The following is an 18,767-nucleotide window of genomic DNA, read 5'->3' as shown; positions in this document are numbered from 1 at the left end:
TAACGATAATAATTTGTGTAACTTGCCTTAACTCAAGTTAGTCGAATCGCCACTGAAGTTAAAAAGTCGAAGATGTAACGCAAATCTTAAAGAATATAAAGTAAAAAGTAACTAATAGACCTAATTAATAAGTAAATAATAACAAAACAACGAATTCTTCTCGTGTAACACTGAAAATCAGAAGTAGATGCTCTAGTCTAAACACAGCCACAAGGACAACGTTTGTTGTGAGTTGTGAGACAAAGACATTAAGACAAACAATATGGCGGTGGCGGGTCGGATGCTGACCCCCGCTGTTTTGCTCCCATAATGCATCAGCGAACATCGTCGAACCTAAGAAAACGCAGAGACTCGGGTATCTCGCGCGGCAGAATATTTTGTTCATCATCTATGAATATTATAGTACAGTATGTGTTACAAATACATTTTACACAGGATGTTGAAAAAATGCAGGGAAATAAATACAACACTACAATTTTTTCCGTATTTTTCTATTGATATAAAATACATATATTATCTGTATCATCAATACCTTTACTTATTTTACTGCATTCTCGAAAGTTAATTTATGCTCTCAAAACAACATTTAGGTGAAAATTTACACTTTGTTTCTTCATTTTACAATATTTTATGCAAAATTTATTTTGGATGAAACCGTATTTTCATATTGGTATATAATATGTATATTATCTGTATCATTAATACATATACGTTGGTTATACCTTAATCCCGAATATTTACGTATTATATACATTTCTTGCTACATGGGGTACTACTGTGCTGCAATGAGTTTTACCGGACACCAATCAGCTGATTGTACTGTATTTAGTATTTAGGTGGCAATGAGTGGTTATAAACAAAAACATAACCTCTCAATGACTAGTGATTTTTAGTCCTTTAGTTGGTGGAAATGTATAAGGATTTGTACAGATTTAGTAGTATGGCGTAAACTATCGTACGTCACTCGTCCAAAATGTGTGTACCGGACTCGTATGGTAATCCCGTACTCGACTTCGTCTCGCACGGGAACGACCACACTCGTCCGGTAAACACTTATTTTCAGGACTAGTAACGTAATATACTATTACGAACCAGTCATTGCCATCTAAATACAGTATAATCAGCTGATTGGTGTCCGGTAAAACCGTAAAACTCATTACAGTACAGTAGTACGCAATGAAACCCCATTTCAATAAGCTGGCGGCAAACAGCTGTTTTCTGGATTAAATCCTTGCGTGGGAAGTTCGTCAAAATAATGTAGTGTGGCGTAATAGCTATTTACATTACAAGTGTAGTAAGAGCGTTTTTACATCACGCAGGTGAATGTTGTGAATTCTCCTAAGTGATGTAAACAAGCTCTTGCATAACGTGTAACGTTCAAGATTTTACCTGACCCGACAATATACAGAAGGTTACGAACAATATTTTTCATTATCCATTTCACTCATCTTCTAACAGTAACGTTCATTTACAAACAAAAGCTAGGCTAGGAAAATTCTTCAAAGAATAACAGTAAAATTCAAGCGCACTGCTGATTTCTAGCGTTGAACGGCGTTGGCTCCATAGAGGTATATTTTTTTAGTTAATTACTCAATGTTATTTTAATGGGTTTCATTACCTCACCGAGTGATTTTTTTCAACTTTACATCACTCGTGAATTTGAAGTAAAGAATGCATCACGTTATGCATCACGCTTGGGATAGGGAAATTGAGTTAGATGGAGATTCCAACGTCACCAGAATCGTAGGCTACATGTATCTCCAAATAAAAAATAGCATCTGATATTTAATTGAATTTGTTTATATGAAGATTTGTTTCTTGGTGCCATATGGTCGAGGTCGATGAATTAGACTTTTGAATATATTTTAAATGCAATACACTATAAAGGGTGTTTTTTTTAAAAACTTGCATCTTTATTTATGTAAAAACCGCAATAGATAGAAATATGCAATTTGCGGGAATCATCTATTGACGTAGGGGGCCCAATTTTTTTTGAATTCAACGTTACATTCACATTCCCCCCCTTCCCCCCCCCTTCCCCGAACTTAATTTTTTTAAATAGCAAGGTACCCCTTGTGACATATCAAATAAAAGAGCACGAAAAAAGAAAATGTTTGATGAAAAAAAATTGAAAATCGGTTCATAAATTTGCTAAATATATCCCTCCCCCCTCCCCGGAACTTATTTTTTTTTAATCACAAGGTACCACTTGTGACATATCAAATGAAAGAGGATGAAAAAATAAAATTTTTGGGGAAATTTATTTTTCATTTGATATGTCACAAGGGGGGGTACCTTGCTATTTAAAACAAAGTTATGGGTAGGGGAAAAGGGGGGAGGTTATCTCACAAATTCATGAGCCGATTTTCAATTTTTTTTCACCAAACATTTTCTTTTTTCATGCTCTTTTGTTTGATATGTCACAAGGGGTACCTTGCTATTAAAAAAAAAATTAAGTTCCGGGTGGGGAGGGGGGAATATCTCACAAGTTTATGAACCGATTTTCAATTTTTTTTTTCATCAAACATTTTCTTTTTTCATGCTCTTTCATTTGATATGTCACAAAGGGTACCTTGCTATTTAAAAAAAATAAGTTGGGGGCAGGGGGGGAAAGGGGGGGAATGTGAATGTAACATTGAATTCAAAAAAATTGTGCCCCCTACGTCAATAGATGATTCCCGCAAACTGAATATTTCTATCTATTGCGGTTTTTACATAGTAAAAGATGCAAGTTTAAAAAAAAAACACCCTGTATAAAGTGCTGGTAATACATATTAATAGATCTTCATTTAAATAATCAATATAATATGTATGATTGAACTTTGCCTTTTGCCTATATGTTTCCTGTTAAGTGTGTTTTAATTTAACTGTTTCTTATAGTAGATTAGATTTTAAAACCCGAATTATATTCTTTTCTGCATTCTTCACCCACCCCGTAGCGAAGCACGGGCAGAGCAACTAGTTCATATTACAAACGCGCAAAAGTCTCTTTCAGATCTTTCAAATGAAATGGTGCTGGCCTGGAGTAGGCCTGATAGTGATGAGTACGGTAATGTCAGCAAATCAACCTATGTTTTCTGTGTATTAGCGAATTTCCCATATAGGGAATAAGCTATTACCGTAGTACTCACGGTAAGACCTGGACCCGGGACCGATTTTTTTTTTCGTTTTGAGGTCCCTAGAGGTCAAAAACACCATCCGTTCAAATTCATATATATATATATATATATTTATATATATATATATATATATATATATATGTGTCCGTTAGCGCGATAACTCGAGCAAAAATGATCCGATTTTGATGAAATTTGGTACAAACGTGTAAACCTACGTTTATTCGAACGAGTTCGCGAACCAGCATGATCGGACCATGGGAACGGGGGTTTATGGGGGCTGTTATGGGGTAAAAATGGGTTTTTCCCATTTTTGACCCAAAAAACATAAAATTTTGCAATTTCTTTCGAAACTATTTTGTAGAGCTTAAAAAAACAAATAATTTAGTATATTGAAGCGTTATAATGCGCCTAATGGTTACGGAGAAAATTCCAAAAAATTGTAAATTTAAAATTCCCATGTTATTCTTATGGAGAATAAGTAAACTGTTGTAGTTTGCTTGTTTATAAACATATTTTGCCCAAATTTGGAAAATGTTTTTATTTCTTACTAACTATTAACATTTTACATAAAAAACACTTTTACCCTCCCTGTTGCAGCAAACCTAAGTATGTTTTAAACTGATTCTATTTAAATAGGGAATAAATGTGATAATTTTAAGGAGACATTTTAGTGTAAATCCATTCAGGGAAATGGAAATTCGCTTAGTCTGCAGGTTTGCTGCGGCGGGGGTATAATGTATACCTGATAGTTACAACAATCTTGGGTTTGACATGAAAACAAAAAGAATAACACAATGTTTTAAAAAGTAAATCAGTTTATTGTTTATAAATAGGTACCTAATATACAACAAACATACACTAGCAAGTCAATGGCATATTATATACAGTGTTCAATAAATACATTAATGGATTATTTTATTCAAAAATCTACACAAAAATACAAAATACATATACAAGACTATATAAAATACACTTTGTTAAAATACAACTTACTAAGATTAAAATTCTCTAAAAATAAGTGATAAATGAGATTGTGGTATTACTTACAAGATGTTTAGTAAATGTAAAAAAGTGTAAAGCTTAAAATATAAAGTGATTTGGTACTCAGATCTTACATAGAATCTTACATTTGTGAATGAGCTGTGTTTTATGTTAACAATTTACAAGTATTATGGGTTGGTGTGTTAGGCCGGAGACATGAGTTACAAAGATGTGACACGAGCCTTCAGAGCTTCAAGCTGAGCAGCCACTGGTTTTGGAAGATCCTCTCCTACTTGCTCTTCAAAATATCTTCCTATCTCTTCAACCTGTAACAAAAACTGCATTTAGAAACAGAAGATATTCCTGAAATAATAATTAAGTACATCAAATAGTAATGAACAAGGATACACTGTACCGGTATTTAGTACACTATCTGAAACTTTGAGTGATAGAAATAGTCATCCCATTACAAAAATATTACAGTATATGCAGAGTCATAGGCTGTTTTAAAATAAAATTTATGTAAATGAATTGCGCCACTGACGGTGTGCTTTTGATCAGGCCTACTATATTGTGTTTAGTCGATTAAACCAACCTTCCAATAAAGCCAATTCGAAAGGTAAATCTTGTTAACTAAAGTCCATGTTTTTTTTCACAGCAATTATCACAGTATTGCGATTGTATTACAAGATCGCACCACTCCTACACTCATATCCATTCATACTTGGCTTAAAATACCTTCTTTGTATGGTCACCATTTTATTGAAAGTATTCAAAAGTATTATAAAAAACTAAGATAGAAAATTGAATCTTGACTGAAGCACAATCTGAGAGAGTCTCATTCAACTTTCTTCTATTGGAATTGACTGCAGCTGGGCTACAAATGGAATGTCTCTCAAGAAAAAAATATCATCACCGACTGGGGAAACCAACAACCTTGCAGTATAGGAAGAACCAACATCTGAAGTTTGGTTCCATAGATGCCTCATAATGTTGATGAAATTTTAACTTTGTGCAGACACAATATCAAGTGAACATTCACAATCAGATTTCTTGTAGCAAAAATCTTATTAAATTGAAGAGACAGATAGCAACCGCATAGTAATCCAATATTTTTCAATTTTATTTGAAGTGTTTTTAAATAAACGTATGTTAATTTCAATAAATTGTCACACAGTTATTCTTCTAGTACATACCTCTTGAGTCCAGAAGTCCTTAGGTAGATGGAAAAGCTGCTGCAGATCGATGTTTTCCTGAAGTCCCTCGAGATTGAGAGCTCCGGGTGCCGGGACGTACCCGATGGGTGTTTTGACAGCAGATTCTGAGTCACCTTCTACCCGGCGCAGCACCCAGTCTAGCACTCGGATGTTGTCCCCAAATCCAGGCCACAAGAACTTACCCTACGACAAACAAACATCAATGGGTAAGACTTTATATAAAAAGCTTGGTTTTTAAAAATAGTTTTAAATTTTTACTAATATTCGTGGAAATTTCTACTTGTACGTACAATACTTAGTTATAAGCAGTAAAATTCATTGACTCTCTTAAAGCTTTTAAGGCGGTTTTACATGGGTAGAGTTGTTGGTAGTGTAGTGTTTATAGTAGAGCTACTTTCTTGTCCACTCTACCGATTTTAATCAAGCAACTGTTCACACATAGTTAGAGTGTTGATGATAGTTTGCGAACAGAGTGTTCCTCCTCCATTCCCAAAATGAGTCTTCAAAACCAGTTACAAGACAGTGTCACTCTACTAGAAACTCTACTCTACTGCCGACGGATTACGTTTATACAAGTATAATGTGCAGGAGAGGGACAATTTTGCTAGTGGTGGGGGAAGTAGAGTAGAGACACTATGCCACATGTTGCTAGTAACTCTACTCTACCACCTACCACCTACTATCTACTATACTATAGCTACTTGGCGCTAGTGAGTGTTTACACGAGTAGAGTTATTCTACTAGAAACTTTACTTTACTCTCAACTCTACCCTTGTAAACCTGGCTGTAAGAAACTAAAAGTGTTCTTTTGATTGTTTACTTAGTTTACCTGATCATTTTTGCGGAACCAGTTGACGTGGAAGATCTTTGGAAGTTGAATGTTGGGCCTGTCCTTGAAACTGAGCCAGTGTTGTAGGTAATGGCCAAAGTTGTAGCCAAAGAATGGTCTCATGGCGAACGGGTCGTGCATTATCATCTTGCCCTGAAGAAAAGTTATTGTTAATTTCGTCATCAGCAATAATGGAAAAGAAAAACCAAAATATATTGTACAAACAAACTAACCAACAATCCTTGACAAAACAACCATCTCATATGGATTATATAGGAATTTCAGTAAACATTTTTTTAAATATATTTTATTCACATGTTAAAAGGAATCGAAAACATACAAAGTCATCAGGCGAGTCATTAAAATCCATACTTTGTTCAAGTCAGTGATTTGATTTAGACATTTTTTTCTAGTTCAATTCATCTTCTGTGTCGACGAAAAATGCGAGGAAGTTATCTCAAAAGTCAACTTTTGTAAACTATGAGACAGTTGATGTTTTTTTGTGTTTAATTTGAGGGGTGAAAAACCCATTTCAAACCAAAAACTGAGACTGAAAAATATAAAAAATTCTCTATTGGCCCCAGAACATATTCATAAAATCTAAAACAAAACCAAAGTAAGTCCATCCAGAGTAAATCTTTATATTGATGGTGGCAAGGTACCATAAATTGTGGATAAACAATAATTGTCCCTATTACATACACTGGCCATCGGCCATGCTATAAAAGTGTAAAATGAGGAATTTATAATGGTCTCATCATATTGGCTGTTAAGTATCTTTGATGAGTATCTTTTATAAATTATATTATTTTAGCTGACTCGATATGAGTATCAGTGTTAACAAATTTTTAGAATTAATTTTAAGATGAGAAAACTGTTTATGAACCTTGAATTCAGCAGCTGCAGTGGCCTCAGATCGCATTGAAGCTCCTAGGAATACTCCGTGGTCCCAGTCAAAGGCTTCGTAAACAAGAGGGACTCCAGCTGGACGTCGGCCGCCGAAGAGGATTGCATCGATGGGTACTCCTTCCGAAGCCTCCCAGGCGGGGTCCATGATTGGGCACTGGTTGGCGGGGCTGCAAAATCTATAGAAGCAGAAAAAAATGTAGAAATTTTACTCTGCGAGCTCATTAACCTGTGTTCGTTTTCAATAAAGATTTTTTTACAGCTGGTCAAAATAGATGGGATGGCTACTTTAGTATTAAAAAAAAGTCAGTGTAAAAGTTAAAAATACTAAAAATTACATACCGTATCACAAAGGTTTTTATGATTCAAAATAGACTACCGGTAAATAAATAGACTAACTTCTAAAATACAATGTAGTACTGTAGAATATATTTTCCAAATTTAAAGCTAGATCATTTACCTGGAGTTAGGGTGAGCTGCAGTGGTTCCCATAGACTTGTTCCATGCTTTACCATGCCAGTCGGTGATGGACACTCCAGGAGGCAATTCCTTCTCCATCCCCTCCCAGAACACGCCTCCGTCGCTTGTCGAAGCCACATTGGTAAACACGGTGTTGGAGAATACTGTCTTCATGGCATTTGGGTTGGTCTCTGTTGATGTACCTAGAAATGGATGATATTGTTGGATCAGAGTGTTAAAATATAATAGGCCGTAGCTACAAATTTAGCTGTGCTGCAAACTAGGAGCAAACCAGCAAACACATAATTCTTTAAGCCAATCCATTTCCAATCTACATATTTTCAGCATATTCTAATCCACAACAAAAGACATGCATATCAAAATAAGTATGTGATCATTGTAAACTTTTTTCTGGTATGCATAGCATTTGCCATCGCACTGATTTGTTCTGTCGTCTACGCCAGTGCTGTTTAGTATGAAAGTAACTTTAAATGCATTATCTTCTTTTATATATGCTAGGGTTGACGTCTCTCTCTTTCATGTTGGAGTTGAATCCCTCCCAACCACTGGGCTAGCAACACACGGCTGTTCTATACAATCTTTTTGTTAAACACTAAAACTATATCAAAACAATTGCATTTGACTGTGTTAGATTATTGAAATTTTTTTCTGGCATGATTTTTTATACACTATTGATCATAGATTTGTAGCCTTTCAATGAAATATATTTCCATTGTCTTTTGTAATATCTCTAATGCACAAACACAAAGTTGCTATCCTGACCTGGTGCTACTCCAAAGAAGCCATTCTCTGGGTTGATTGCATGGAGTTTTCCTGTGCGAGGGTGTACTTTCATCCAGGCTATATCATCTCCAACGCACTCCACCTAAAGCAGAACCAACAATATTACTCTCAGTATATTGAAGCTGCTAATTTACTAAAATTAAATTAAACGTGTAATTTGTATCGTCTGTCATATGGTAATTTATTCAGTCTTCCAAAACATTACAATTTGACCTTAAAATGTGTCAAAGACACTTTTAAGTGCTGTCCTAAAACCCATTTTAATTAATATAAACATTAATAACAAGTTTACTATTAACAGAATGGTTGTTAGCACAAAAGTACAAACGTTAGATTCTCACCTTATATCCAGGAAGTGAGCTTTGTAGCATTGCCAGATTTGTTTTTCCACAAGCACTTGGAAACGCTGCAACTATGTACCGTTTCACTCCTTGAGGGTTAGTTATTCCGAGGATCTGTAATTGAAAGAGATGATTTAAAGCAGTGCTACATTAAATGCTCCATTAATAACTTTGATTATGGATACATGTAGACATATCTTATTTTATTGTTCAAAATGTTGTCTATTTCAGAACAAAAATAAAAATAGTTAATTGAAATAAACATTTAATTGAGCTACTAACAGTTTGTGGTGATGTTGTACACTATTTTACCAAGCACAACTGAAAGGAACTGATACTGACTGTAGTTGTTAAACCATGGAACCTGACTTATATTTGTGATCGATGTCAATTCAGTTTACTCACCAGCATATGCTCAGCCAGCCAACCCTCCTTCTTGGCAATACAAGATCCAATTCTAAGAGCAAAACACTTCTTCCCCAAGAGAGAGTTGCCACCGTAACCGCTGCCATACGACACGATTTCGTTGGCTTCAGGGCTGTAAGGCAAACATTGAAAATCAAATAATCATTTGATAATGTCTACACGAAAAATAATCTTTTATAGGTAAGGATGGTATAAAAGACTTTAGGATTTTTACTTCTATTTTTATCTTAATTGTACTTACTGTACCTATAACTTTGTACTGTACTATTAGCTTTAAATCTCAAATTTAATTGTGGATTGATATTTTACTGTATAGTTTATCCTCGCTACTGACTATTTATCTAAGCTACACCTTATACCCTGTCTAGTAAGCAGAATAAAATTCCTAGCTTGTTCAGGTAAGCAATAAGAAAAACTTTGCCGTACATCAGATGGTAAAAAAATTAAAAACCCATTTACACTACATATCTCTAAATTCTCAAACACCCGATGATTTTCTCCATTTTTGGTTCTAAATTGAGAATATTCATAGCTTAACAACAAAATGTTTTCTCTCTATACATTATTATTAATGGCGTAGTTTGTATGTTCAAACCCATCAGGTGTATCTATGGATAGTGTTTGCCATAACCAACCAATGACTCTGACTCTCCACTCACTTGTGCATGATGATGGTCCGCTCAGGGTCGCAAGGCCAGCTGGGGTTCTCGTGAGTTTTCCCGAGAGGTCTCCCGAGCGCATGAAGAGCTTTGACAAAGTCACAGTTGGTAGCGAGAGCCTTCAGCACTTGAGAGCCCATCCTGGTCATGATCCTCATGGACGCCACGACGTATGGGGAGTCGGTGATTTCTACTCCTAGCTTGGACAGAGGCGAGCCCACGGGACCCATGCTGAAGGGGATCACGTACATTGTGTGGCCTGCAGCAACATGCAGGTTTGTTGTGAAAATTATTAACATATTTTCTGATGGCTTAAGTAATGATAAAATTTTTAACAAAAGTGTACAGTAATAATTAACTGCTATTAGCAGCACAGTAATCCGTGTTGTTGGTTTAGGTTAGTTTTAAAATTACACCAAGCTGTAATTGGTGGTTGGACTTAGCCCTTTTGAACTCTTAACATTTTACATTGATCATGTATATTTTTATTATATTTTTTCCTTATCCGATGAATATCAAAATACAAGTTTTTGGTGGAGACACACATAGAAACCGAAAAACAAGAATTTATCACTGGGCTGTCAATCAATGGTGCTATCTAACAAAGGATATAAATTTCCAAAGTGTTTCCAAACATAGACAATGAGTTTTTCTATTAAACTGTATTTTTCTGTAAATACTGTGGTTTTTTACCGTCCTATTTACAAACACAACTAAAAAAATCAATTCTGTAATGAGTCCTCACCTTCCATGCAGCCAGGGAAGCGTTCCTTGATAGCCAGTTGCATGTCCTCAAGGCTCATCCAATTGCCAAGTTTGCTCGCTGCCCCAGCTCGTGTCTTTGACACTGTCTCGCTGCGGTTACGAGTGCACATGAAGGTACGACTTTCCACTCGAGCGACATCCTTCGGGTTCGTTAAAGCTAACCAGCTGTGAAATAACAACATTTAAGTACAGTAACATGGAGACTAAATACTAAACAAATTTGAAATTTGTGTCTGCTTGTTTGTTTGACTGCTCAAAAACCCTGAATTGTCCAAACAATATATCAGTGTTTCCAATTGCGTGATTTTTTATTATTCACTTGGGTACAAGTTGAAGTTTTCTGAGGCAGGTAATTACTTAAGTAGCCTGCCTGCCAACTGGCCTTGTGTAAAGGCAGCTTACAGCACTTCTGTCAGTGGCTCATGCAACTATAGCGCGTTCATTTAAAACCTACACGGTTGCTACAACTTTAACATATGAGAATGGCGGGTCAAGTTCAGTTCAATCAATAATCAAATAGTTCTAAGTCATATTTTAAAATCATGGCTCCCAGCCAGAGTATGAAATTATTGAATAACATTAGGTACTAACCAGTTCTTGTACTTAGGTAGAGGTCGCAGCGTTCCCTGACTGACCATCAGTCTGGTCAGTTTGGTGTTCTCCGCCTCGCTCCCGTCGCAGATGTGGACATGGCTCGGCCGGCACAGTTCTACATTGCTCTCCACAAACTCTCGCAACTACATACGACAAATTACATTTAAACTCAAAAAATCATAGCATTACAGGTAGTGAGCAGACAGAGTCTATTATATCACTGTTATTAAATCGGGATGGAACTAAGGTGTATTTTAACCTGAATATGAATTGAAATTGAGTAAAATGTCTTGTTTAGCTTTATTACTGACTAAGCTGTTTTTTACCATTCAATCCCAATGATCAAGTACAGCTGATTCCAATTAAGAAAAAATCAAAAAGCTACAGATATTTCTCATGATTAAAACAGCAACTTTAGGATTGTACATGTATCCATAGATAAACATACTCCCTTAGTAGATTTCTCATCCTAATGGAACAGCTGAAGACAATTTTTTTGTTAGTTCTGTACGGTTTATGTAGAGGTCGTGTTTTGTTTACAATTTGTTTCCCGTTAATACAGTCATTCATTTAAAACCTCATTTAACTAAATAATACGATCTAATCATAAACAATAAATTGTTCTCTAGTTATTTAACCAAACAGTAAAGCACAAATCAAGAAATTAACCCTAAAATAATAGAAACAAAATGCCGTCGACACTAGCGCCCAGTGTGGCGTACATGAACTAGACATGAAAAACGAGCTTCAAAATTTACAATGGGATGAGAAGTCTACTTGTGTTGGTTAGTCTATGATGTATCTCAACACCTCACTCAGCTACCAAAGGATTTCTTTTCCATTTTGTCAGGAGATAAGATTGCAAAGGAACATAAGACTTCTGGTAAAGAAAGACTTACTAACGTAGCTAAATAATCAAAATAAAATTAAAGTAAGGTTTTAGAACAGAAAAACAATTATTTATAACAGCAATTTCACAGAGCTCAAAATCTATTATATAGACCATTAAATATATGAAACAAAATTGTATTATATATTTTTCTTAAAAGGTCCCTGTTTCATAACTTACCTTAGGTGACAGTGAGTCAATATGTCCATGGACAATGCTGACTCCTCGGAGATTGTTGTAGAAGATCGGACTTTGAACTTTCACTCGCTTCACAACTGAAGATCTGAAACAAAAAAGTGATCAGTAAGCCTGCAGCTCTGTGCAAAAACTGAATATTCACTTAATCTGCAGGTTTGCTTTCATGAGGACATCAAAAGAATTTGTATTGTGTAAGAAAGCTATATCAAATCTTGTAAATTATGTAAAGAATACTGATTGTTAAGTTAAACACAAAAAAAGTTTTGAGAAAAATCAACTGAGTTGAATAACTTGTTATATAACCTTAAATTTAACCAAAGGAGACATTGTAGTATGTTTTATCTAAGGTAACACCAACTGGGTGTGTAATTCAGAATGATTGATTAAAACCAAAACCAATTAGTTATACAGTATTTTAGTTTATGTGGAATGACTTTGAGGTTTGACTAGCAAGCCGAGTGGTTATAAGAAGTAGTGAGTGATTATAAGAATGTCACATTTAAATGGACTTTTTAGTTAGAAAATTATAAAGATAAATTTAACATCTTGGCCTAAATAAAATGAATCAGTGATGAAACAAAGAAGTTTTATAGATACATACACAAATCATCAAATTTGTTGCGTTATGCTATTTTTCTGTACCTGTTCCTTTATAAAAAAAAGGGGAAAAAAGATGTAACTTGTTTGAAATAGTTTAACTCAATAGTCAAAGCCATGTCTACATATACCTCCTGCAACCTTGGTACCAAAATAATCGTTTAAACTGAATGAATTTGTCAAATATATTTATGCTACAATGTTACAGTAGTAATATTGGATTCTGTAATGTAGCAGTGAATATAATTAATTGGACAGAATAAGCTGTTGTTGTTAAAAAACCAACATTAATTAAATTAATTTAAAATCTTCATTCCAGTTGTATAAACTGTATAAGGGAAGAAGTGTTAATCTAGAAATGGCTGGGGAAGGGGAGAACCAATCAACACTTAATCAAAGGCTGGAAATGGAAACTGGCATCTTTATATATACTTATTTGTGTTCTTTCTTAATTGACAACAATATAGGTCAAGCATTTTTACAGACAACAATGTTTATTTTTATTTGTCATAATGTACTATTTTATGTACTTTAACTGTTACAATTGGCTCAAAACAGAAATATTACTGTAATCTCCAACAGCTACAAAGAGGTCTTTATCAACACTGTCATTTATTGAGGCATTAAGGTCTGAATTTGAAGCTGAACATAAATGCAAGATACATGGGTATAGAGTGGAGTGAGATTACCTCCATGTAGCTTTTGGTACTGAATCAGATCAGCTGATTCCAGAACTGTTTACTGAAAGCACAATGATCAAGGCTCAAGGACAGCTGATGAGTAAGTTGTGAATCAGCTGACTGACTTTTCACACAATTGAAATGGTGGTTCTTTGTACTGACATCTTAACTCGGCATCACTAATTGTTAGGCTGAGAACTACATATAACCAATTACCAATTCAGCTACATACTGTAATTATTGTTCTGTTTTCTTCTATCTCATATAAATTTGTGTCAGAAGTCTCATTTTTCAAAAAAATCACAATATTATGGTTTTTGGGACTTTTTAGACTATGACATTTAAATTTTAGTTACCTATTATGAGTTTAAAGATAAAACAGTAAATACCTATGATTTAAAACTACTGCAGGTATATTAATCTCCCACTCCCAAAAATTTGTTACATGTCCAAACTGTTACACAATATTGACCTAACTCTTATATGAAAATAGGAAAAAAATATCAAGAGTCTATTTTCCTTTAAAACATATTTGTATGGACTTTTTAACTTCTTAATTTTAATAATATTTATTTTCAATATCTTTTACAAATTTTGATTACATTGAATGAAAATGAACTCTGTTCTGGGCATTGAGATAACGATGATCTGGCAAACTCCCTTGTAAATTAATCTGTCTGACCAAACAAAGGCTAAACAACATGAGACTATCTCCTCAGCTATCAGCTATTGACAACCTGTTAGTTTGTTTCTTCATATAGTAAATATTTGTAATGAATGATTATACCCTCTTTACTGAACATAACCGACTATTGATGAAGAAACAATATTGTTGTATGATAGGGGCAAAATAAGAACTGTTAAATTATAGACTATATACGGTTTTGTATTTTATGCATATTAGCAGAAAAATTTTAAAAACATATTTTTATTTCTCTATTAGATGAACCAGTTATGGAGGAAACAGTAAAAAAAATTGTATATGTAATAGTAATAGTATGCTTACTGAAAAAATAGGAACGGTTGCATTTTTAATTGTCTAAATTTATTATTTTTCACAACTAAACCGTATATTCTAACATTTCAAAACTTAAAACTTTTTTTCAAAAGAGTTATTTAATTTAGATACATAGAACATTCTACATCATCGTATGAACTATATTATAATATACATAAATTATATTAACTTACAGGCAGGGAACTTTTTTACTATTTCATAAATTAAACTAAAACTAAATAATTATCAAAATAATATTATGAAGATTCACAAATGTATTTTAATAAATACATCTGGAAAATAAAAAATACTTACACCTGGATAATGTTTATACTAAACTAATATTTAAGAAATAGTTTTTTAAAAACTTACAAGTCGCTGGAAGGAGCGTAGTCGTCACAGAATTCGCTAAATTCCGGCATTGTTTCGATTAAACCGAATGTAACAGATATATAACACAACCAACTACTTCCACTAGCCTGGCTCTAACTGACAGCTGTATCAGCTGATATGGACACCTGCTCAGCTGTGGTCAACTCACTCGATAAATATGTCGGCTGACTAAGAAATAAACGCAATAAGTAAAATAAATCGCAAATAAAAATCGAAAATATATATTTTTTTAAGAATTAATAAATTTGTTAACAACGTATGAATGTAGTACGAACTCTAAAATCCCACAATCTCCTAATGCAAATAATCACTATCCTACAAACGAACATGCCACACGATCGCGTTCGTCTGTACCGTTACGTTTTGTGGGGTCATTTTTATACGTTTTGTGATAAGATTAGGGGGCTAAGTCCACTGACGGGTAGAGTTGGATAGAGTGGTGAGATGGAGGGGTGGACTACACAGTCTCCTTGAATAGGTCACTTAGTGTTATCTGTCACCGTTGGACACACCCACTGCGAAATAAACAAAAATATTGACTCGGAAAATTCTCGGCCAATCCACGTGTCAGTTGCATCATTTCCATCGTAAAGACACCGAATATGAGCTCGTAATCGTATTTCATGGGAATGAAAGAAAAATGGGATTGTACTTGGATAAATTGGCGTTTGACTTACGTATCTTTAACAATTTATCAAAGTAAAAGAAGACAACATTTTAAAAGCATTTGGATTAGACTTAAGTATATCTTGCTGGCATAGTACATGAGCAATCGGTACAAATGTGACGTTCATGTTTAACAAAATTACTTGAGAGGAAACTATTATTATAAGAAAAGTGTTAACCAAAACATAAGAACTAGACTCGCTACTTTCGATAATGGGCAAATATGTGAACATTTCTAAAAACTCTATGATGGTATTATAGCCTCTAGATGGCTACGTGTTCGAAATGGTGTAAATGTTTATGGTTATTGTTTATATTGCATGTAGCAACATGTTTCGGTGCCAACATCGATCTCTATTATTACTAATAGAGATCGATGGGTGCCAAAACCCTGTATTATCTTCTTTTAATTGTCAATATCTTTTTTCGTACCTTCTTAATACCAATACCAGTAACCCCTTATAACGCCAACTTACGAATTGGTTGAAAAACTAGTAAAGTTTATATTTGACAATTTTACCACTTTCAACGTAGTTTAAAAGCCATAACGTTAAAAAAAATTTAAAACGCGAGTTAAAATATATTATTTAAATTTGTAATTTTATAAATTTCTTAATAGGTTAACGGTACCTGCCCTTGATAAAGCGTCATTTTAAAATATGGTTATTTGCGTTATAGTACACTCTCATAACATTATAATTTGATACACCATCCTTGGAAAAAGACTTAATAAATTCTTGATCAGCAACAAAAAAACACAAAAAAAAGAAAACATGTACACTCCACCAATCATCATCAGACCCAATAGGCGTCTTTCGCCTATAAAAATATATTATCACAAGTGTTATTAAACGTATTTTTTGTACTTCCATAAAGAAGACGTGTATAAATATTATTTTGACCTTCTGTCTAAAAAACTTATAAAACATGCGTGATCATGAATAAAAAAATTTATTTATGAACACTAATGAACTAGTGAACATATTGTACGACAGTTGGAAGATTTACCTATCTACGTATAAACCTTTTGAAATTTACAAGGTTGCCTGCAAGAATTTTTCACAGGGGGAGGGCAGCAAATAATAATAATAATTATTATAATATATATCCTTTTAAATATGAAAAATCATAAGGTTAACGTGGGAAACTCCAGAGCCACTGGAGCGGTCCAGAGCCCGAAAGCCCGATCAGAATACAAACTACTTAGTTTTCCTATTTAATGCCCAAAGAATCGGTGTACCGAATTTCAGCCTCCTAGGTTAATGGGAAGTGGGAGAATTAGTGATGAGTGAGTGAGTGAGTCAGTCAGTGAGTCAGTGAGGGCTTTGCCTTTTATATATATAGATAATTAACGTGGTTTTGGGGTCTTACAGGACATGATTGAGGCTGTTTAAAAGGCAAAATTCTAATCCGGAAAAATTACAATATTTTGTATTTGCTTCTAAAATCAATGGATGCCTTTAAAACGTAAGTAACTGTACAAACTTGGAACTACATCAAATATTTCTGGTTAAATATAATGTATTAATCACTGTACTAAAAATTGTATACCATACTTTTATACAAAACTAGCTGCTGTACCCGTTCTTCGTAACGGGAGGATGTACTATGCCGCCTAATCCAAACACTTGCTAAGTAGTTCGAATTTATAAACACGCCACCAAATTTATACAAACAAGTATGATTTACATTGATTTGTCCTACTGTTTACATGAAAATATATCAATAACATTATTGTCATAACTAATGGTTATAGAATCTTTCTTTTTATTCCATAATCAATGGCATAGTTTTAGAAATAATTATTGTGTAATAGTAGTTTACGCAACCACGAGTAGAAAATTTAAGGCACGAGCCTTGGCGAGTGCCTTAAAAACTTCTACGAGTGTCGTAAAGACTATTAACGCGAGTTGCGTACCCTACTTTACCTACGACCGTTTTTTAATTACTATCAATCTGGATTTAATTACTAACAATCACTACTGATAACTTTTTAGAGAGGTTATGTTTTCGTGTATTTTCATTGCCACTGAAAGTGATGCAACGACTTGTATAATCAGCTGATTTCCTGTAATTACGTGTTTGTTAAACTTCGTTAAATATTACATTGCTAGCAGCATTCTTACCATAAATAATATTTTTCCTACAGTTACCTAACAATGTACATGTTCTCTCACTGATTTGAGAAAGTAAAGTGGCCAATTTGCTCATCAGTGATACAATGTTAACATTGTCTCACTCTAATTACTTTGTCTCACTCCAGATTTGCAACGTCAAGGCACGAAATAGTTAGCGCGTAACATGCAGGCAACGTCGTATGCGCGCGAAATACGTTGGCAGCACTGGCTGTAAATCAGCTGGTCAGCTGTTGTACTGTTGTATTTGTCACTTCACGTTAAATGTCATATCAAAAGTTCACTTCTGTGTAAAAATAGGTTATGTTTCTTCACCAATTTATTTGTTTTATGGTAACTGTAGGAAAAGTATAATGTGCAACTCGAGTTCAAAGTACAATTGCCTCACTCGAGAAACCATTCTTCACTCGCCTACGGCTCGTGAGTAAGGATTTCTCTCGAGTGAGTCAATTGCTCACTTTTCTCACTAGTTGCACAAATAACTAGTATCAGGTACAATTCGGCAAATATTTCATTTATTTTTGGACTTCCACCAACTTAATTAAGAATACGCGAGTATCAACATGAACAAGTCGGATCAACAATTAAATTGGTCAACTGATCAGCTGATCAGCGAAAACATAACCTCTCTAAAAAGTTATCAGTAGTGATTGTTAGAAATTAAATCTAGATTGATAGTAATTAATAAACGGTCGTAGGTAAAGTAGTGTACGCAACTCGCGTTAATAGTCTTTACGACACGAGTAGAAAATTTAAGGCACGAGCCTTAAACTACTATTATTTCAGTTGTTTGGGTCAGCTGTCTGAAATGTTTAAATAAACATTTAGCTGTTCTAATTGTTATTTACATCGAAATACAAAGGTAAACAAAGGTGTGCATTTTCTCATGCTTCCATGGAGACCAATCAATATTTACTTTTGAAAACCTCACCTCAAAACTTTGGAAACCCAAGGGGCGTAGCCCGAGAGGAACTCAGGTTAGTGAATAGGCCTATGACATTCCTACAAGAATATAAGAGTACTTTATTCGCAATCTTTGAGATTGAAAGGGTGTCAATACAATAGAGCCTAAGTTGTCAATTTTAAGGCCATTCAACTTCCTAGATAATATC

At 34.3% G+C, this 18,767-nt stretch overlaps 1 protein-coding gene across 4 annotated transcripts in view; it reads right to left on the bottom strand.

Moving 5' to 3' along the window:
- Nucleotides 1-3,916: 3,916 nt before the first annotated feature.
- LOC128996019 (phosphoenolpyruvate carboxykinase [GTP]-like) overlaps nt 3,917-18,767 on the bottom strand; it is a 44,169-nt gene continuing 29,318 nt past the window's right edge. For 3 of the 4 annotated variants that reach the window (XM_054421136.1, XM_054421135.1, XM_054421133.1), the window contains exons 2-13: nt 12,170-12,272; nt 11,098-11,243; nt 10,487-10,671; nt 9,742-10,000; nt 9,062-9,194; nt 8,657-8,770; nt 8,295-8,397; nt 7,513-7,714; nt 7,033-7,231; nt 6,147-6,299; nt 5,297-5,500; nt 3,917-4,426 (exon numbers count right to left, since the gene is read on the bottom strand). In XM_054421136.1, the coding sequence (XP_054277111.1) occupies nt 4,322-4,426; nt 5,297-5,500; nt 6,147-6,299; nt 7,033-7,231; nt 7,513-7,714; nt 8,295-8,397; nt 8,657-8,770; nt 9,062-9,194; nt 9,742-10,000; nt 10,487-10,671; nt 11,098-11,243; nt 12,170-12,272 (1,906 nt within the window). In that variant the 3' untranslated portion in view covers nt 3,917-4,321. Of the gene's footprint in view, nt 4,427-5,296; nt 5,501-6,146; nt 6,300-7,032; nt 7,232-7,512; nt 7,715-8,294; nt 8,398-8,656; nt 8,771-9,061; nt 9,195-9,741; nt 10,001-10,486; nt 10,672-11,097; nt 11,244-12,169; nt 12,273-14,833; nt 15,198-18,767 lie in introns of those variants that run through there. The other variant, XM_054421134.1, reaches the window with a different exon arrangement.

The sequence above is a fragment of the Macrosteles quadrilineatus genome, unplaced genomic scaffold (genome assembly GCF_028750875.1).
Source record: "Macrosteles quadrilineatus isolate MER2022 unplaced genomic scaffold, UCM_ALF_1.0 Scaffold_5__1_contigs__length_97177068, whole genome shotgun sequence".
NCBI classification, from domain to species: Eukaryota; Metazoa; Arthropoda; class Insecta; order Hemiptera; family Cicadellidae; genus Macrosteles; species Macrosteles quadrilineatus.
The sequence above is the reverse complement of the archived record's forward strand: the minus strand, read 5'-3'. Positions and strand labels throughout refer to the sequence as shown.